Below are 22,141 nucleotides of genomic sequence, written 5' to 3' on the forward strand. Positions count from 1 at the left end.
CTGATTATAGCATGAAAAGGCCTTTCAGCATAAATTTGCCTAAAGTGGAATCAAAGATTTGGCACAAATTAACCTTAGCATTCTTTACTAGCTAGAAATGGACTCTGAATAGATACTCTACAACCAAGGCTGCTACAAAAAGCAGTGTTCAACAGTTACTCTTAGACCTAGTACTAATAGTCCAAGACCTAATAGTCCATGTTATATTAAACATGGACTACCATTAAAAGCACATGAAGAACTCTACTGGAAACATGTAAAGTTGATCTAGTTAGCATCCCTTTCTCAAAGTAGCAAGGATAACTTTTGGGAGCCTGAGTAGGACAAGCTGACAAAAATCTCTCCCAGTGTTTTTCTAGCAAATATTATTTTGCTTTTATTCTAACATTCTGTCTCTACATAAACGAAACACATGAACCTGAGGTTCCATCTCTTTACCCAGGCCTTTCTTCTTTAGCTGTTGTACATTGATTTAGTGATGGTGGAGGAAGATTTTTTTTCAGTTGTTGAATAATGGTTTTATTACTTTCAAAGAGAATAAAAAAACATATGTACTCTGCTACTAGAGGTCTTGTGACAAGGATGTCAAGACCAACTTCTCCCTTGGGAAAAAAAACCCATGGGGAGCAGCAATAGAATATGTAATATGTAATATGTAATATGTAATATGTAATATTTTGCACCCAATGTATATATTTAGATTCCCTCATTAAATATTCACTGGCACTTCCCTATCTGGCAGATGAATAAGTCAACCCCCCTCTTCTCTGTAAGAGCCTCTCAAGTACCAGACAACTATCATGTCACCCTTAATCCTTCCCTTTGTTAGGCTAAAGGTAAAGGTTCCCCTTGCAGATAAGTGCTAGTCATTTTCGACTCTAAGGGGCAGTGCTCATCTCCATTTCAAAGCCAAAGAGCCAGTGCTGTCCGAAGACGTCTCCATGGTCATTTGGCCGGCATGACTAAATGCTGGAGGCACATGGAACGCTGTTAACTTCCCATTACTTGCATTTCTACATGCTTTCAAACTGCTAGGCTGGCAGAAGCTGGGACAAGTAACGGGACATCACTCCATTACGCGGCACTAGGAACTTGAACCACTGACCTTTCTGATCGACAAGCTTAGCATCTTAGCCATTGAACCACTGTGTACCTAATTCCCTTAACTGTTCATCATATGTTTAACCTCCAGACCGCTTATCATCTTTACTGTTTCTCATTGCGCTCTTTCTAGGGCCTCTATCTCAGTGATTAGAACTGGATCCAGAATTCCAAATGTGGTCCCACTAGTTGTGGTATAAAAAGATACTATCACTTCTTGTGATTTTAATGCCATTCCTCTGTTGATGCATCCTAGGACTGCATGTGTGTAATGGCTCCTCTCCTAACTTAAGAAAGTGAAGACTCTTGAAACGGAGTATTTCAAAAGGATCCTATTATGAAGAATAATGGAAACAATTAGAGTTAAAGCAACATCTGAATCCCCTTAGGCAATGCAAGTAGAATTAAAGCAGTAGAGACCCCTCCCATTTGTTAGAATGCAGATTCTAGCTAATACACGTGTGAAGATGTTTCCTTTATCAACTGCCCTGAGAGCCGAATAAACATACATTCCCATAGCTATCTTCCATTACACAGTAAAGTGCAATGTCCCAGATGGTCATCATAAACGTTTCCCAAAAAGGTGGTGGGATCTCAGGCATTTCGGCGCCAGGAAGCCAGTTGTAAAATATCAGTTGTCACAGGCACTGCTAATATATTGACTCCAAGGACCCCCTCCTCCCAATTGAATGCCAGTATTACTTTTAGGCATCACTTTTTTTTAGGCTTCTTTTTTAGGTATTACTTTTTTGGCAGCTTCATCACACTGCTGGCTCATACCTATGTGATGGTCCCCCAGGATACCTAGATCCCTCTCCCACAGTTACTGCTGGTGAGCCAGATACTGCCTAGTTTATACCTGTGCCTTTGGTTTTTCCCGACTAAGTGCAGGACCTTACTTTCTTCACCACTGAACTGCATTTTGTTGGCTAGGGTATATTGCTGAAATCTTCAAGATATGTCTGAATCTTGAGCCTATGTTCTAATGTGTGAACAATTCTCCCCACTTTGGTGTCATCTGCAAATCTGATGTAGCCTTACAATGAAGTAGTTAGCTTGTCAGGTTGCGTTTCCTGCCTTGTCTACCAGGGAAGGCTGACAAGGAAGACAGTACATGGTCACAATGGAATCAATGAATGATATTGATTAGATTTTGTGGACAACCCTTTAGTAAGACAGTCCTTAAAATTTATGTTTCAACCACTCATATAGAAGAAGAAGCGACATAAAGAGGTTTATGATCAAGTTCAGTTTTAAGTCAACATGCAGGTAAGATATGCTACCTGTGATTGAAGTCTCTGTCATTCTAAAGTTGGAAATATTAAAAAGGAAAATGTACTTGAATTATATTCTATATCTTAAGAAACCAAAAAATGGATGTGATGGCTCAGTGGCTAAGACACTGAGCTTGTCAATCAGAAGGTCGGCAGTTCAGCGGTTTGAAACCCTAGTGCTGCATAATGGAGTGAGCTCCCATTACTTGCCCCAGCTTCTGCCAACCTAGCAGTTAAAGCATGTAAAAATGCAAGTAGAAAAATAGGGACCACCTTTGGTGGGAAGGTAACTGTGTTCCCTGTGCCTTCGGCGTTTAGTCATGCTGGCCACATGACCACGAAGACATCTTTGGACAGCACTGGCTCTTCAGCTTTGAAGCAGAGATGAGCACCACCCCCTAAAATCGGGAATGACTAGCACAAATGTGTGAAGGGAACCTTTACCTTTACCTTTGAGAAGCCAAAATGAAGCAAGTGAATCACTTATCTATTGCTACCACTCCAATGTTTTCTTCATAGCTATCACTGACTGTCAACAATCAAAATGATGCCCATTTACATTGACATCAGTAGTTGGAGTACATAGAAATCAAACTGTGTGCATTATTGCTAAAAAGGTAGAGGAGCTTAGTTATAACAACAAATACATGGCCAGAGGCTGAGTGTAAAACAGATCATGATGTTTCAAGCTGAGCTATAGCAGCAGGGGAAAACAACCAGTTTCAACAACATTCCCCCTGCTCAAGGAGAACATCAGGAATCACTTTGAAATCCTGAATCTCATTGATCAAAAATCAGAAGAACTCTGGAATGAACTTAAAATAAGTACTGTTAAAGAGGAATGGGAAAACAGATTGTCAAGGATTAAGGAATAGAAGAGAGCAATCTGGATGTCAGAACAAACAGTGGAGATGCCAAGAAGAGAAAAAGAAGCCAGTGCTGTGAAAGATAAAAGCTCTCAGGAAGAAACTCAGCAAAGAATTTCAGAGAAATGTTCAAAGAGACAAGCAAGACTACAAAGTATCTATAAAGACACTGGAAGAAATTGTTAGAGAAAAGCAGTCACAGAAAAAACTAGATTGGAAGAAGATGAATATTGTTTTGAAACTGAAGGAAGAAATATCAGGAACCTGAATTGTATTGATGAGATCATTCTGAGAGCTGAAAATACAAAGTATCTGCAAACTCTAGGAAGAAAAGTCAAGGAGCACAGTAAAAAATGGAAGTCAAATGAAATGTAAAGACCACCAAACTAATGAGAACAACACAATACATTTTGAAGAAAGAAGATAGAAAGAAGGTTGATATTTTGAACATATTCTTAATCAATCAATCACTATGACTAGATGGACTAAAGACAGCTATTCCAAAGTATATTTGTTTGTGGAGATACTGACAGTAATGATGATTCTTTTTTTTTCTTTTTTTTGAAATTCCAAGTGCATCAAAATATATAAATTGCAAAATGATTCCACATAAAATATAAAAATATATCACCATCAGTGGTGGGATTCAAAATACTGTAAAATCTCCATTTCCTACCCACTCCAGGAGAAGGTTACTGCAAAATTCCCATTTCCTCCTGATCAGCTAGGACTCGGGAGGCAGAGAATAGATGGGAGTGGAGCCAGTCAGAGGTGGTATTCACCGGTTCTCTGAACTACTCAAAATTTCTGCTACTGGTTCTCCAGAACTGGTCAGAATCTGCTGAATATCACCAATCACCATTGATACCACTACAATTGAAATACTTTCCATTAAAAGCCATATCATTCCACTCCTAAGGCCAGTTAGAAGACATTGAAGTTTCATACACTTTCTGAATGTCAGAAGAAAAGGGCCATTCCAATGTCCGTGGGGAGGGGGGGGGTTGCTATTCCAAAGGAACAGGGCAAATGGCCTGCTTCCGTTGCCCTTTGATGTGGACCTATTTTATTGGGATAAAATAAATATTTTAATGGGATATATAAACAAGGGACAATACTTCCTAGGAGAAGTTGATTGTAAAATTATGCATTTTAGAAAAAATATGCATATGAAAATAAGTACAAATTGTTATGCCAACCTTTTAAAAAATAATGAAGTGATACCATAATGAGGTAAAATAGAGAAAAGAAAAATGGGAGACATTGAAATTAATGTTTGTATATCCCTCAGGACATAAAAGGAAATAAATTATTTAAACAAATATCTCTACGGCCCATTTGACTCTTATATTATATTTGTAGTGAGACAGAGGAATGTGTTGTTCAAAATTCCAGCAGCTACATTTTAACACAAACCAAGTAATAATCACTGTTTTTGACAGAGGAATTCTAGCTTAATAGTAGACTACACAATTGACATGAAGAGCTATGTTTCTAATTTAATCCTTGGCATCACTAATCAAGGAGAGAAGCAACTTAGAACTGAGGAGAAATTTCCTGACAGTTAGAACAATTAATCAGTGGACCATCTTGCCTCCAGAAGTTGTGAATGCCCTAACACTGGAAGTTTTTAAGAAGATGTTGGATAGACATTTGTTTGGAATGGTATAAGGTTTCCTGCCTAGGCAGGTGGTTGGACTAGAAGACCTCCAAGGTCCCTTACAACTCTGCTATTGTATTGTGTTGTATTGTATTTAAGCAGATCGGATACAGGTGGTAGTAGGGAATCAGCTGCTTCAGAATCTGAAGAGATACCTCCCACCAAATAAAAATATATAGCAGAGTTATATTTTTAAAAAATTGTATGACTGGTAGTAAGTTTGGTATAGTGATGAAGTTGCTGCCCTAGAAACCAGGAGACCGTGAGTTCTAGTCCCAAGTTAGGCATAAAAAGTGGCTAGGTAACTTGGGGTCAATCACTCTTTCTCAGCCCACCTTACTTCACAGGGTTACTATTGTGGGAAAAATAGGAGGAAGAAAGAATATTATGTAAGTTCTCCACCTTGAGCTATTTATACATGGATTAAAAAAGTAGGTGAATGAATGAAAATGCTTGTTCTGTTTTCTTTTATGTTAAATAGCTATTTCAGATGTTCAAATTACTTCTTCATAGATATAATCTCATCTGAGAATGAAGTGGATTTCTTATGGCCACCTGCTAAATGAGCTTTTTAGCCAGTCGCTTCCCACTTCCCACTCCTAACTTTCATGTAGTCATACATATGTAGTCATACATATAAATCCAATAAACAAACAAACAACAAACAAACAAACAAACGTAGAGTTTTCATGCAACTTTGATTCTATGTGCCACTATTTTGAAAAAGCAACATTAGACCTCATTCTACCAAAATACATTCTGAAGCAGAAATACAACATTCTTGCTAAATCCAATGACCAAATATTGTCCAACCACAGCCAAAATATTCATATAAGAAAATATTAATGTCCTAATAATGTCATGTTTTTATATATAGCAAGGAACATGTGAGACACATATCAAACATAGAAAACACAGGTCTCCTAGTGCACATAGAAATCTAGCCAAATATTGCTAAATTGATTCCCTTAAATTTTGTAATAAAATACACGAGTCAACTACAATTTCAGTTTTAGTGAATTGGTTATATTCCTCATGGAAACACAACAGAAATTAAGAATCTAGAAAAAATGCATATATACATACCAGCATTTGAGAGATAGCGCACATTTCTCATTACTCCTTCAGTGTAGGCTCCTGTCTCATAATTATCCATCTCACCAGAGACAATGTCCACCACTCTTGCTGCCCTCCCACGGATGGCACCAGCTGCACGGTCCAGCTCATCAGCATTCTGCTCTCTTAGGGCAATAATGCACTTGTTTACGTCCTCCAGAATATGACTTTCTATGAGAAAATGAGATCACAGAAGTTTACTTTGACCAAGTGCCTTGATTAGTTTCTTTTCTGCCAATAAGACAAATAAATGAAACCAATTGATTTATGTTATAGCCCAGGGGGCCAGATCTGACTCTACTGGCCCATGGTGCCTCTACCAGCGTTATGGAGCTTGCGAGGGCTGTATGCAGCCCTCCCAAGCTCAGTTTCGCTGTTAGAAGGTTGCAGAAGGCCCATGCAGCCAAAAATGGAGCTTGTGAGGGCCACACATGGCCCTCCTGATCTCTGTTTTTGCTGTCAGAGAGTTGCAGGAGGCCATTGCAGCTGAAAACGGAGTTGGGAGCCCATTTTCTCTGGTAGAACACTCGGACCCCCACAGGCTCCCCCGACACGAGTGAAGCTGGCCATGCCCACCCTGGCCTTGCCCACTCCAGCACCCCCAAAGTCAAACACAAACCTGATGTGGCCCTCAATTAAATTAAGTTTAACATTCCTTTTACAGCCAAAATTTCATATAAGTACTGGGCAAAATATAAACAATATATTGTACTGGAATTCTTTAAAGATCTATACATAAATGTCCATGAACTCTTATGGATATTTTGCAAAGTTTTTCTTCTTTTTCTGTTTTTTGGAGGCATATGTCGGTATTTACATTTCATAATAAAATAAAAGCAGTAGTTTAATATGGTATGAGCACATGCTTCAATTGTTTATTTGGTTTGTTATATTTTCAACCTAATCTATCATTTTCAATTTCCAACTCCTGGGAAGGTAGTTGGAAGGAAAATTACTGTTCCAATAACACCCAATAGACACTGCACCTAAGTAAATGTAAAATCCTCAAGTTAGTATTATATGTTTTAAGATTGGCTAAAACTTGCTACAGTCAGAAAGAAAATCTATACCAAGCCTTCACAAAGGTAATTAAAATTAGAATAATTAATCAGCAGCTCATAATCTTTTTGTAGCCTTAATTTCCTGCATTATTCGTGTTCAATCTATATAAAAGCCTCTCTTCGGACCAAATGTAAAACTTCATCCAACATACTAATCTGTAATACAGGAATTACAGACAACTTTTCAGTTGCTCTACGTAATTAAAAGTGTTCAACTAAGAATGTTCATTCCAGTCTACAAGACAATCTGATTGGCAGACTTGTGATAAAGCTTCAATTCAATTCTAATGAGTAGACACTTTCTGTGTTGACAGACATAATCTATGGCAAGCAGAGCAGATTCAACCAAAAATAACTCATGCTCTGAGTGAGAAAAACCCATACCAGAGAAGGCTATGTTTCTGTAGATCATGAAAATGTCTGCCCTTATCTCTTCATTTACTTCCTAAACACCCTTCTCGTAACACCCCCCTGCAGCAGAACAATAATGGGTTAAAAATAATCTATAACATCAAGGGAGAAAACACACTCCCATAGCAGGGCAGTATGAAGCCAACAGTTCTGCTTCACATAGTAAAATATAGATCAGTGCTGTGTTCCGAGATGTCTTTCATAACAAACAATCTGTCAAGCGCTGGGGAAAGCAGGCGATTCAGTCAGTTCAAGTGAGTATAAAGATTTATTGCAAGCTTAAGCTCTCTACAAAAATCTGACCAACTAATGGTCAAGGAAAATGAGGGGGAGAAGATAAGAGAGGCATTCAAGGTGAGCTGGTGTTGTTAGGGTTTTTTTTACTGTTGTTTTGATTTGCTTCTCTCTTTCTTAAAGCGTGGCAATTAAAGTATGGAAGCAGGCAAGGGACAATGGATGGGTAATTTCATTTTTTGTTGTTATTCTGATTTGTCCTTTTTTTCTCTTTCTCTCTCTCTCTTTTTTTTAGGTAGGTGACATGATTAGAAGTTAGATAGGAAAGAAAGATAAAGTTGTTTAACAAAGATTGATATGATTAAAACCTAGGCTTGTGACTTATGACACGATTGACCTCGGGCTCAGCCTGGTCATCTCCTACACAATGACTAATCCTATATCACTCTAGCTCAGTGTCTTTCAACCTTGGCAACTTTAAGACATATGTACTTCAACTCCAGAATTCTGAGAATTGAAGTTCCCATGTCTTAATGTTTCCAAGGCTGAGAAACACTGTGGTAGTTACTTCATGCCTCTGACGAAGGGAGATGCTTATGCTTTCTAATAAAGTTGGCTAGTCATAAAATATGTTATAAGACGTCTTTTGATTTTTAACACAAAAAAATATCTTAAAGTGAGTACTTATTAACAAAGAAATTCACAGAACCAAGGGACCTAGTTGGTTTACGCACATAAGCCCTGTTCTAATTAAGAAATGCATATCATAACCTCTGCTGGGTTTTAATATTACCTCAATAGAAGAAAATGAGCAAGGCATGTTGAATAAGATAATAAAACAATTGTTCAGTAATAGAACAATGCAGAAAAGGACAGAGCTCACAGCAGTACTTATCTGAAAGTTCTAAAGTACCTTAATGATATTTTTAGAGAATTCCGTACAAAAGCCAGATTTGATAAAGAGCTTCCTCACAGAAACACCACAGTGCTTGCAAGACAGAAGACAGACTATAAGATAATGGAGTCAGAAAGGATCTTGGAGGTCTTCTAATCCAACTCCCTTCTCAAGCAGGAGACCCTATACCAGGGGTAGACAACCTTAAACACTCAAAGAGCCATTTGAACCCATTTCCCATACTGGGAGCCATAAAACCCTTCCAATGCCTGACTATTTCCTGAGCACCCATGGAACTAATATATGAATTTGAATTAAAGGTTCGTTTTTCTTCTGAAACTTTTCTTTTCTTGGATTTTCACATGGTTGGCCTACTGGGGGTTGGAAAACTCAATAAATCATGTGCTGGCAGGTGTTCCACATTGGTGGTTGTGGCACATATTTTGAGTGACAGGGAGCTGCAGCAGAGGGATGAAAGAGCCACATGCAGCTCCAGAGCTGTGGACTGCTGACCCCTGCTCTATACCATTCCAGACAAATGGCTGTCTAGCCTCTTCTTGAAAACCTCCAGTGATGAAGTACCCATAACTTTCAGACACAAGCCCTTCCATTGATTAATTGTACTCACTGTCAGGAAATTTCTCCTTACTTCTATGTTGAATCTCTCTTTAATGATCTTCCACCCATTACTTTTTGTCTTGCCCTCAGTGCTTTGGAGAATAAATTGACTCCCAATTCTCTATGACACCCACTCAAGGTACTGAAAGAAAGCTGTCATATTATCCCTAGTCCTTCTCTTCGATAGGCTAGACATACCTAGCTCCCTCAATCATTCATCAGATGGTTTAGCCTCCAGATGTCTTATCTTTGTGCTCTTCTCTGCACCGTTTCTAGGGTTACAGCACCTTTCTTGTATCATGGAGACCAGTAATGGTCATGATGTCCTCACAAAGGTGATGCAAATGATGTAAAAAAAAAAAAACCTCACAATAGGTGCTGTCTAGGGGAATGCTGGCAACTTGACATTCTAGCACTTCCTAGTAAGGAAATAGTTCATTAACACGATAGAATGGAAAAAGTAGCTTGCCCTTGACATGCAGCAGGCCAAATGGTAAGAGAGGGGGGGGGGAGGAGTAGATAAGTAAAGCTGAGTTGAAGAGCACCTTGCAGTCATAAGTACCAGCAGGATGCCCAGCTTCCAGATTTTGATCACATGATCACAGAGGTGCAGCAATGGTCACAACTTCAAGGATCAGTCATAACTACCATTCAATCTGTCATACAGTTCTCCAATAATGGGACATTATTCTGGAATGTGGCATTATCTCCCTCCAAGATTAGACTTGCCCAGATCCTATTAGTCTCCAGAAAAGTTTTGAAATTTTCCCTGCTTCTTTCCATGTTAGGGATATCTCGCGCCACAAGACGGAGTGTATATTGGTGTGTCCTGACTGTGTTATTGATTAATTTATCAATTTCACATAGCTGCCCATTTCACCAGGAGCATTTCTGGATTATTGTGTTTTCTGCTGAGTGGGATTGTTGAAATTCACTCACCTTCCTTTGAGAATTAAGTCCTCAATTAATTCTTCACTGCCCTATGATTTTTAATCTACAGTTTTGAGCATTTAAAGTGTTCCACTCTTTGCACACTACTCTTCCCATTGTTTTAATTATTCACTTATGTGGTTTAATTTTAAGACCACCTCAAAATGTACATTTTCTAAAACAAGTAATTGTTTATTCAATCATTTCTGTTGACATAGAGGGAAATGAAAAGCGAACAAGTGATATGTTGATACCCTTCACAGGAATATATAATCTGTCAAAGCAAACCTAATATGGCACATGCTGACTCAAGCTGCATAGTTTTAATTATTAGTATACTTATATCTGACCTTCAATTATTATCTGAAGATTCAGGCCAGGTGAATTTTACATACAAAATATGGGGGGGAATACCATCCTTCTCCTAGATGGAGAAGCAAAGAACATGAAGTGAGACTAATTATCATATTTGTATAATAGGGTCTGGATAAGTCTACCAAAAATTCAGCAGTTCCAATCCCTAGCGCTGCGTCATTATGTGAGCTCCCATTACTTGTCCCAGCTTCTGCTTCTGCCAACCTGGCAGTTTGAAAGCAGGTAAAACGAAAGTAGAAAAATAGGAACCACTTTTGGTGAGAAGGTAACAGCATTCCGTGTGTCTTCAGCATTTAGTCATGCTGGCCACATGACCACGGAGACATCTTCAGACAGCACTGGGTCTTCAGCTTTGAAACAGAAATAAGCACCACCTCCTAGAGTCAGGAACGACTAGCACATATGTGCGAGGGGAACCTTTACCTTTACCTTAAGGCTATCAATTGTATTACTAAAAACAAGGAGTGCTAAATTTTGCTTGTTTTTTTTTAAAGTCATTAATGTTCCAAATAATATCTCAAGTGAATGATTTGAATAATAAAAAAAAAATGTGTCTTCTTGAGGCCTAATCAAGGGGAAAAGAGGCAGTAATAAGGAATTGCTTTAATTGGAGTCATTTCTAGAAGATGTTCAAATTGTAAGCTGCTAAATCAGACGTTAAATATTACATGAATCTGCCACTCAAAAAACAGCATAACATAGATGCTAAACTGCTTTTCCCCATGGTTGTTTTCCTGAAACAAAGCCTGGAAATTATGAAATAAGTTTTCCACTAATTTTGATAGTATTGATATAACCTTTCAATCAACAACTGAAATTTTTTAGTTAATTCTATATTTTTTAAAGACTAGACTTGGTAGGGAGAGAAAAAAAGAAAGAGCTCTAATATTTTATATTTATTCTCCTTGCTCTCTTAATATTATATGAGTGCAGACATGTCTGCAATGTTTTATTCTTTGTGCAAAGTGAATATAGAGTGACTATTACATTAGATTATGCACAACTAAGTGCTATCCATTTCAGAAATGCCAATAAAATATTGTCAGAAGGTAATGGCCATCTGCTGTTCCTACATAATTGCTCAGGTGAAGACATTGTTTTGGGGAAATATTCTATTATATCTGCTATATATCTGCTTAACCAAATCCTGCTTTATCAAATGGAATGTCTGTTCCATGGCACTGAAATATGTCCTCCACTGTGTGTCTTTCTGAGATACCAGCTGGAAACTGATTATTTAAGTTGCAATTTGCAAATCACTTACACAGCAGACTTGCACTTAATCTGCATGGCCTTGTCTTTTCCTTGAAAATGTCTGTAAGGTGTGTATGTGTGTGTGGGGGGGGGGAGGAGATAGAAGCAGAGAAGCAATGGGCAAGGGGTACCTAATTATTTTGGTATTATAATAATCCACTCTATGACATGTAGATTTCATTATTATACAATTTAAAAGAACTGTAGCAAGTAGAGGATACTACTAATTAGGCCCAAAATGGGACAGCTTAGAACTGAGATCTCAGAATGCAGAGAAGAGCAAAAAAAGGAGTTGTGGTATTGCATAATTGAGAACCATATTAAGAAAAAGAACTTCTACATCGTTCATGCCAGACCAATTCTCGAATATAGCTCGTCTGCCTGGAATCCACATTGTATATCGGACATTAATACAATTGAGCGAGTCCAGAGGTATTTCATGAGAAGAGTACTGTACTCCTCTGCTCACAATAGAATCCCTTATGCCACCAGGCTAGAAATGTTGGGCTTGGTCAATCTGGAACTACGCTGATTAAGGTCTCACCTAAGCATAGTACACAAATTTGTCTGCTATGACATCCTATCTGTCAATGACTACTTCAACTTCAACCGTAATAATACACAGGCAAATAATAGATACAAACTCAAAGGTAAACTGCTCTGAACTTAATTGCAGAAAATATAACTTCAGCAACAGAGTGGTCAATGCCTGGAATGCAGTACACGACTCAGTTGTTACCTCTTCAAACTCCTATAACTTTAACCTTAAACTGTCTAGCGTGGCCCTCACCTCTTTCCTAAGAGACTTGTAAGGGGGCATGCATAAGCGCACCAGCATGCCTACTCTCCCTGTCCTATTGTCCCCATTTATTCATATCCATTTGCTGTGTTCATGTCAGTGGTGGGTTGCAGGTGGTATGCCCCAGTACGGGGTGTACTGGATCCTGCCCGGAGCACCAGGTACCGTTCCGGTACGGTGCTCCGGAGGGCCCGCCGGCACTCCTTACCTGTGCTTTATGCTTTTGGTGCTTCCGTGCAAGCACATGGCATGTACGGCGCCTGCATGATGCTCCGTGGAGCAGCTGGAGTGTTGCAGAGGCTTGTGGAAGCGTCATTTGATGCTAGAATGCATGTGTGCACCATGTGTGTGTGCGTGCACACCGCACACATGCATGTGGGTAACTCCAGGGCTGTTCCAACTGGTACGGTTCCCAGAACCCACCACTGGTTCATGTCCATGTTTATACTTATACCTGTTATCTCGTACATGTTTGACAAAGTAAATAAATAAATAAATAAAATTTAAGATTATGAATACTGTTACATTGTGTTCCAGAGGGTGGGCATCACAATAGGAAAGGCTCTATCAACATTCCAACTAATACCCCCATTGTAGACAGAACTCCAAGGCAGGTTGATTCCTCAAAGAACAGCTTTATTAGGAAGTGTCATCTTGGCACAACTGGTGAAAAGCCAACTCTAAATGTTCCCGCGCTTTTTACCACATTAAAAGGAAACGTTTCCTTTTTCCCAAAACAATAAATCATATTGTCCTGGATACTAGCTGGTTGTCTGGTTATGTCTCTCCTCCTCCTCTGGCCAGCCAGCATTGGAATGTCCCTAACTCATCAGAAAGCTATGTTGTTTTGACTACAAATCCACATCTACCTCTATCTCCCTTCAATTCCAAGCTGTGTCAGCCTGAAGCTACGTGGAAAGAAATCCCAATAGGAAAGACGCACACACCCCATAAAAGAAAACGGGCCACAGCCAGGTCAGCTTTAAGATCTGAATAAGAAATACCATATTTTTGGAGTATAAGACGCACCTTAATTTTTGGGGAGGAAAATAGGGAAAAAAATTCTGCCTACCAGGTATTCATCTGGCTAGCGTCCTTAGTCCGGTTAGCTTCAGCACATAAGCTTTTTGGTTTTGAAAGAGAACATGCATGCTTTTTATCGCCTAGTTGGGGATAAAAAAATAGCTTCTAAAGCACAGCTGATTGACGGAGAGAGAAACAATGAGAAAAGCAGGCAAAGCACCGAAGATCATTCACTCGCTAGCGCTTCATTAGGGTTGAAAAAAAGCTTCAAAAAAGCTACATTCGGAGTATAAGATGCATCCAAATTTTCAGCCTCTCTTGGAGGGGCTGTTAAATCTGAATTAGGTTGCTCACAAATATTTTTTTAAAAAATAAAGAGAATAGCTGTCACATCAGCCCCTACTTTTGCTGGACCTTGGTTTATCATATCATTTAATCAAACTTTATTGAGAAAAATCAGTATGATTTTCTGGGAAGACATTCCTTGCTTTTAAATGTCATAGCGTGAGAAGCAGTCTCACATCTGTTCTAAGTTCCATACATTGCTTGTTTTTGTTCTGTTGCATCCGCCAGTTATCTTTACTAAGACTGAACATAATGTTCCTGGTTTGCTACCAACTGTTCCTATTGCATTGCCTATTTTTTAGATTATAAGTCAATTTGCTTTATCCGGGCAACTTGACGATGGAAAACATCTATTAGTTGATTAATTTAGGGAAAGTCAATAGAATTAAATTGGATGCATTCAGTATTACTCCTATAAATCAGATGTAATATAAAGAGCAATCATTTTATCTATCATCATTCAGAATATAAAAATACTGCATTCTTATTCCAGTTTTTTTTTAAAAAAAGAAGATAGAGATTAAATTGCAGGACTTTTCGTGTCTTGTTCATAGTTTTGACTTTTTAATTATTTTATTGCTAAGTATTTATACAGTGCTTGAAAATTCAGAATGCTTAAGACATTTTTGGCATAAATATTCCCTCACATAGCTAACAAAATTGATAGGCTGGGGAGTGGGATCATATTTGCTAGATATGACCCGGGCAGCAGTGCCCTAGTTAGTGACACACTCATGATAGCTACTATGTGTTTTTTGTTTAAAAGGATGGATAGAGAACTCAGAAATTGTTGAAGACTACCTATTGAATTCATCATAATGATTATGAAATTCAAACAAATGATTTCCTTGATTAAAATATTGTAATTCATATATTAGCATATTTACAACACCTGCAGACGTTACCTATCACTATTCCTACATACGTTATATTGCTCAATCTTTTTGAATTAAAAAAACAATTTTAACAGTACATAATATGATTACAGAACAAACCTTCATTGTGTGTACGTATAGTATTAGGACCAATCCTGGATGATTAATATACTTTTCATCCAAGATCCAGTTTATTGCCACTTTTATTATCCCAAAATGAGAATATGCCAACTAGCTTTCAGACTGGCATATAGTTCAATATTTCTCTCTCACCTAAATCATTTATTTAAAATTGTGTGGAACAGCGTTCCTGGCATTCAGACTGACACAAAACTGATAAAAATGCTATGCACTTTTTCCTTCGTTAATCTCATTGCATTAGTAAAATAGTAACATATGTCCAAGTGCAAGGAATTGTCTATGGCCTGCAGCTTTTCACTAAACGAAAAGCAAACAGCAACAAAACCCTATCTGTAAAAACCATGCATCACAAGAATATTTATGAAGGCAAAAGGTATTAAGACAAATTCTACTATGATCGTAATTCTATGCATACCTACTTAGAAGCATTACAATAGTCAATTGCTTCAAAGTCTGTATCTAGACATATAGAAGCATGGTTTAATTCTTTTTATCTTTAGAAGCAAACATAAAAGTTTATTATTTACATATATTTTGTCTAGCTCAGGGGTCAGCAACCTGTAGCTCTAGAGCCGCATGTGGCTCTTTCATCCCTCTGCTGCGGCTCCCTGTCACCAGTCAGCTCCACAATTGATAGGACTTTCGGTTAGGACAGGTAGAGGAAAAAGGATGCTGTGCTCGGAGGACTCTATGGCGGGAGAACAGGACTTCCGGTTGGCTCCAAAGTTGAACAGGGAACATCTGGTTAGGACCTTTGTGGCTCTTTGAGTGTTTAAGGTTGTTGACCCCTGGTCTAGTTTTTTTGATTCTTTGCTTACTTTGAGAAAAGGACCAAATACAGACACCAACGAACAATACTTAAGAGTTTTTTTTTTTTCATTTTACTTTTTGCAGACTAAAACTTCCAACATACATGATGAACACTCAGAATGGGACAAGAACTTCTGATCTATCATTATTTGCTCACAATCCCCCTGGAGATCTTAAATCACCCCAGAGCAATTATACACTAGCATTTTCTTGCTAGCTAGAATAAGCAAGGAACCTCATTAATGTCCTCTGTGTTTGTTATTATGCTCAGCTGCAGGGAGTTTAATAAAAGTATCTCTTAGTCAATGATTAACTTGTACCAATTGTGTGCACACGCATGCTACAGAGAGGCAAAAATCAAACATATCCAGATGGTTCCTTTAAAATTATTGAAGAAGAAAGCAGGACTGGAGAGGGATATTGAACAACAGAGCAAAATCTCTTTCAGAATTTAAGATTAATTTTTGAGAATCTATTTTTAAGGGATTCAATTCTCGTTGAATTGAAATTTATTATCTCAAGAATAGCGGAAAAATGTCAATCTAGACTCAACTACTTTGAGTCCAGATTGCCATGTTTTCACTATCCTTTCTATTCAACAAGAATTACACTCCGTAAAATCAAAGAATTGTGTGACTCTGTACATAGCCTTAAGGATAATGCTTAAATGGCCTGAGGGATGTCAGACTAAACTTCAGATATCAGCATTCAATGTTGCTTACTATAAGATTATTCGAGGAGAGTTTCACATAAGTTTACCATTGGTTCACCCCACGCATGCACACTTCGTGAGTGCACATGCCTTCTGTGCATGTGCTTTGCTCGTGCATGCAGCTTGCACACATGCACGTGGCTTGGAAAATATGGCTAAATAGGACGGCATAGAACCGGGGCGGGTGGGCAGGCCAACCCGCAGGTCACAACTACCAGTTCGCCTGAGCTGGTCCAAACTGGCTGAATAACACCTCTGAAGGTTATGCTTATTCAGTATAAATGTAGGCCTTCCAAAGTCAAGCTGTGTTAATCTAACAGAAAAAGGACAGCTAGTTAGGAAAGACTACCATGCAACTTTTCAAAAGCCAACCAGAAATATAAATGGAGAATTTACAGTCAAGTTGTCAAGAATCCCATCTGTGACTCAGTTGGGCAGTTTCGTATTGAACTAAACACACTGTCTGGTCTCTTTGGGAGTAGCTCCAAGACTCTATGGGAATATAAGACCTAGATATTGGCCATAACCTTTTAAATCCTCCAAAGATAGTGCCTCCTAAGAAGAATATGATAAAATAACTATTGCATGTACACTTAATTTGTTCCTTAATCCTCGTAAAGATCAAGAAAAAGATCATATCCAGATAACCAAAGGATTGACATACACTACTAAATGTTTTACCATTTGAACTAGCAAGGAAAGTTGCATTTATATCTTTCTTAAATTTGTAATACCTCGTGTTTTCTAAAATATTGAATGAAAATGTTTATTATGATTTAAGCAATAACAGTTTTCAACTGCCTTAAATTCAATATGTCTTCAAACATGAATCCTCTGTATATATTAAGGAGTGCCTTAGTAAGACCAACTCCAGAATACTGCATCCAGTTTTGGTCACCATACTATAAAAAAAGATGTTGAGACTCTAGAAAGTATGCAGAGAAGGGCAAGCAAGATGATTAGGGGACTGGAGGCTAAAACATATGATGAATGGTTGCAGGAACTGGGCATGGCTAGTCTAGTGAAGAGAAGGACTAGGGGAGACACGATAGCAGTCTTCCAATATTTTAGGGGCTGCCACAGAGAGGAGGGGGTAAAACTATTTTCCAAAGCACCTGAAGGGCAAACATAGAATAATGGATGGAAACTGAACAAGGAGAGATTCAACCTGGAAATAAGGATAATTTGCCTGACAGTGAGAGCAATCAACCAATGGGACAGCTTGCCTTCAGAAGTTGTGGAAGCTTCATCATTGGAAACTTTCAAGAAGAGACTGGACTGCCATCTGACAGAAATGGTTTAGGGTCTGCTTGGCTGAGGTTGGACTAGATGACCTACAAGGTCCCTTCCAACTCTGTTAATCTGTATCTATAATATTCCCAGTAGTGATTTCAAAGTAGACATGATTATTTATATGACCGGAAATACTGTTACAAGGTCACGCTGGTATCCAATTACTATTGTCCTGTAACCCACTGAAGTTGGCAAACTATATCTTGCCATTTAAGAGTTGTGACACCATTTATTCTATTCTTTTTAAAATCATATGATCTGTCTTATTTAAATCAAAGAGGTGCAGAGGTGGAAGGAGAAAATAGAGGAACTACTTTGGAGATAAATGTGGGGCAGTGTTTCACGGGAAACTGATTGCTCTCCTACAGAGATATGCTCACTCATTATGCTTCTTTAACAGCATCTCCAGAAAGATTGTTATTACTTGATCCATGACCATTCACTTTTAAAGCTCCACAAGGCAAAGAAAATTGCAGGAGAATCTCTGCTCCAGTGATGGCCAACTTTCTGTGCAGCTTACAAATGTGATTAAAATATATGTCCCAGTGTTATTAGCTTGAGTTTTGCAAGCAGGGGTTTGGGCCATTCAAAAAATTGTTGCACTTCTGTCTGTCTAGTGAGAGCTAGTGGTGATAGGAGCCCTCATCTTTTTTTACAAGTGAAGAATTGTTTTCTCTAGTAAAGTTTATGATGATAATGATGATAATGTTATGCAATCCATTGTGCCTGACTCTGGGTGAGTCTACCAGCCAGGTCTCTCCACATCTTCCTATCTTGGATTATTTCTTTAAGTTTTTCTATGCTTTGGCTGGTATCAGTTTGATGGCCTGGTTTCCTTTTAACTCTTGCAAACATATTTGCTTTCTCCAGTGAATTCCCCCACATGACATGGCCAAAATAAGTGAGACACAATTTTGTCTATTTGGCTTCCAGTGACATTTAGAATTCTTTATTGGCCAAGTGTGATTGGACACACATGGAATCTGTCTTTGGTGCACATGCTCTCAGATTGCATAAGGAGAATAAAATATGTTTATCAAGAATAAAAGATACAACACTTAGTGATAGTCAAGGTTACTAATAAGTTATCAAACATACTAATAAACAAATAAAACAATATAAATTGAAAGATACAAGCAACATGGTTATGGTCATAAGTGGGAAGAGATAGACTAGGAAGGAAGAATACCGTATTTTCACCCATATAACCCGCGGGTTATATGCGGTTTTTACATGCACAGCGCCCCCTGCGGGTTATATGCGTGGGCGGGGTATACAGAAAATATTTTACACGATCGGAGGCTTACACGATCGGAGGCTTGCTTCTTTCTCCGTTTCTTCCCCCACCCCGATCTCAGCTGTTTCCTTCTCCTCCGTTCCTTTCCTCTTCCCCAGCGTGCGCAGGGTTCTTTCTCCGTTTCTTCCCCCACCCCGATCTCAGCTGTTTCCTTCTCCTTCGTTCCTTTCCTCTTCCCCAGCGTGCGCAGGCTTCTTTCTTTCTCCGTTTCTTCCCCCCCCCATCTCAGCTGTTTCCCTTCTCTTTTACTCGCCGCGGGTTATATGCGTGTGCGGGTTATCTGCGTGTGCGGGTTATCTGCGTGGGCGGGTTATATGCGTGGGCGGGGTATACGGGAAACATTTTACACGATCCAGAAAACCCGCGGGTTATATGCGTGTGCGGGTTATCTGCGTGGGCGGGTTATATGGGTGAAAATACGGTAATAGTAACACAGTCTTAGTAAATTATTTGAGATTGTTGTGAGAATTAGTTGTTAAGCAGAGTGATGGCGCTCAGGTAAAAACTATCTTTGTGTCTAGTTGTTCTGGTGTGCAGTGCTCTGTAGCGTCATTTTGAGGGTAGGAGTTGAAACAATTTATGTCCAGAATGTGAGGAGTCTGTAGATATTTTCACAGCCCTCTTTTTGACTCGTGCAGTATACAAGTCCTCAATGGAAGGCAGGTTGGTAGCAACTATTTTTTTCTGCAATTATAATTATCTATTGAAATCTGTGACTGTCTTGTTTGGTTGCAGAGCCAAACCAGACAGTTATAAAGGTGCAGATGACAGACTCAATCATTCCTCTGTAGAACTGAATCAGTAGCTCCTTGGGCAGTTTGAGCTTTCTGAGTTGGCACAGAAAGAACATTCTTTATTGTGCTTTTTTGATGACATTTTTGATGTCTGGCGTTATGCACTTTTAGTCACCTTTACTTTTAGTCACATTTACATGTCCATACAGCAAAGGAAAGCTGAAAGAAGACTTTAACCACAGTTGCAGTTTCACTTAGTGACCATTTCACTCAAAAACTGAATTGTCAGTTCTAAGTGTGGTTGCTAAACATACTGAAAATCTTTAACTCTCCAAATTCCTGATCAAAGATATTTCATATTGTTTGATCACAACCAATTCTTCCTTTTCTTGAATGGGTCTTGGGGCAGGGTTACTTCACGCTCAGGTATTATTCAAAACCTGTTTGCTTCAATTCTTCATTTTTGAAATAAAATTACTACAACACATTTCTTTGTTTCCTTTATCATCTTTTCTTTCTTCACAAATATTTTAAAGTAGAACAAAAAATGCTGCCCCAAGTACTTTCCACCTTGTTTGCTTTTCCTTTTCTTCCATTTTGCACATGTTCCCATTGCAAGGAAAGTGAACATTTCAGGTGAATATTCCCTCCACATAATGTACATGCTAAATGCTGTTTGTGTTACTCTTGAAAATCAATAAATTTCAAAAGATTACATGCATTCTTAGCATCCAGTCAATTAGCCAATATGCACATTTCCACGTTCCTGAATGGGGATGATCTGACAGCTTTTTGAGGAACCTTTGAGGGAATCCTTCCAGCCACCATTTCCTACAAGTCATTAATTATCCAAGGCAAAGCTGTCAGAGGTGGTATTCAGCTGGTTCGGACCGGTTCGGGCGAACCAGTAGTGGAGATTGTGGGTGAACGAGCCCACCCGCCCTGGCTCTATGCCATCCTATTTAGCCACATTTTTGAGGCTGGGAGCATTTGAGGAAGGCGCGCTCACAAGCAAAGAGCATGCAGAGAAGGCTGGACACATGCACGGAAGGTCCGTGTGCACAATGAACCAGTAGTAGAAGCTGTTACTCTTCACCTAGCACTCTAAATTTACAAATGAAATTTGAACAATAATCATACACAACAGATGAAACTTTTGAAATATTTGTGGTCTGTTTTCCAGGGACCTCGTTCACGGAATATTTGAAAAATGTAACAGAGTGCTTAGAGGCCCCAGTGTTGCTATTCTTAGATTTTATGGAACCACAGGGAGATAGCATTTCTCAGCAACTCTAAGGTTATTTAGTGATAAAGCCAGAACTCAATGGTGCTAGCTCTGTATTTATAAGGATCACAATTCATTAGAGAAGATCTAAGTTTTAACAATTATGCCATCCATTATATGTAGGTGTAGGAAATTAGCACCCACCTGTCTCCTAGGAAAATAAGATATTTTAGGAAATATTAAAGGGGCAGAATATTTCCCCTAAAAGGGAGGCAAAAACTCAGCTCCCCCCCCCTTTTGTCAATGGGGCATTAAGGCCTGAGCCAGTCTATTCTACATAACAAAGATCTACTTCCTTCAGGCAGAACCATAGTAGGAATTGCCCAAAGCCATTATCATCCAGCAAGAGTCAACCAAGCCTGGGACTCAGGACAGCCTACAGAGTTGCCCCTGCATGGCTCCATGGAAGTCTGACAACCAATCAGAATACAAGAAGGCATAAAACCAGGGCACTCTCAGCATCTCTTCCCTTTTCCCCCAGGATCTCAAACCATGTGGTCCTGTCTATCATCAATCAATATGTCTTCTTCCCACTTGGAACTGAACCCAGATGGACATTTCTTCCAACATAGGCTATCCAGTGGAAGTTTACACCTGGAGTTAGGATTGCAAAACATCAAGGTTATAGTTTGACAATGTGCCTTTAATGATTGCCTAAAATTATAAATCTCTGAAAGAAAGATTTGTAAGAAGAGGGCCCTTCTAGAGATAAAAAGCACATTACACTACCAAAAGATTGAGAGTTTGAAATAGCTTCTCTTTAAAGGTCCGATCTGATCCTCTTTTCAGCAACTTTTGTGGTAACTCGTGATCTTATTGCTGGTTTTCATGTATATGGCATTATTTTTGGAATATATGCTGTATTGCAGTGGGATCAGATTGAATTCTGCTAATATTTATGGATTAACTACACCAGTATTACATTTTTATTAGTCCTACCAACAAGCTTTACAGGGTCTAATGTTTAAATAAAGGATTCTGAATTATTACTTCTGACAAGTTGCATACAATTGCACACAAAATATACCTAAA

General features: G+C 38.8%; 1 protein-coding gene across 1 annotated transcript in view; it reads right to left on the minus strand.

The window, feature by feature from the left end:
* The window catches only part of CTNNA3 (catenin alpha 3), an 878,552-nt gene that overhangs the window by 231,203 nt on the left and 625,208 nt on the right, over positions 1 to 22,141 (minus strand). Inside the window, exon 11 of the mRNA XM_032232234.1 lies at positions 5,988 to 6,188. Coding sequence (XP_032088125.1) covers positions 5,988 to 6,188 — 201 coding nt within the window. The remainder of the gene's footprint in view (positions 1 to 5,987; positions 6,189 to 22,141) is intronic.

This window comes from Thamnophis elegans, chromosome 15 (assembly GCF_009769535.1).
Source record: "Thamnophis elegans isolate rThaEle1 chromosome 15, rThaEle1.pri, whole genome shotgun sequence".
Classification (NCBI taxonomy): Eukaryota; Metazoa; Chordata; class Lepidosauria; order Squamata; family Colubridae; genus Thamnophis; species Thamnophis elegans.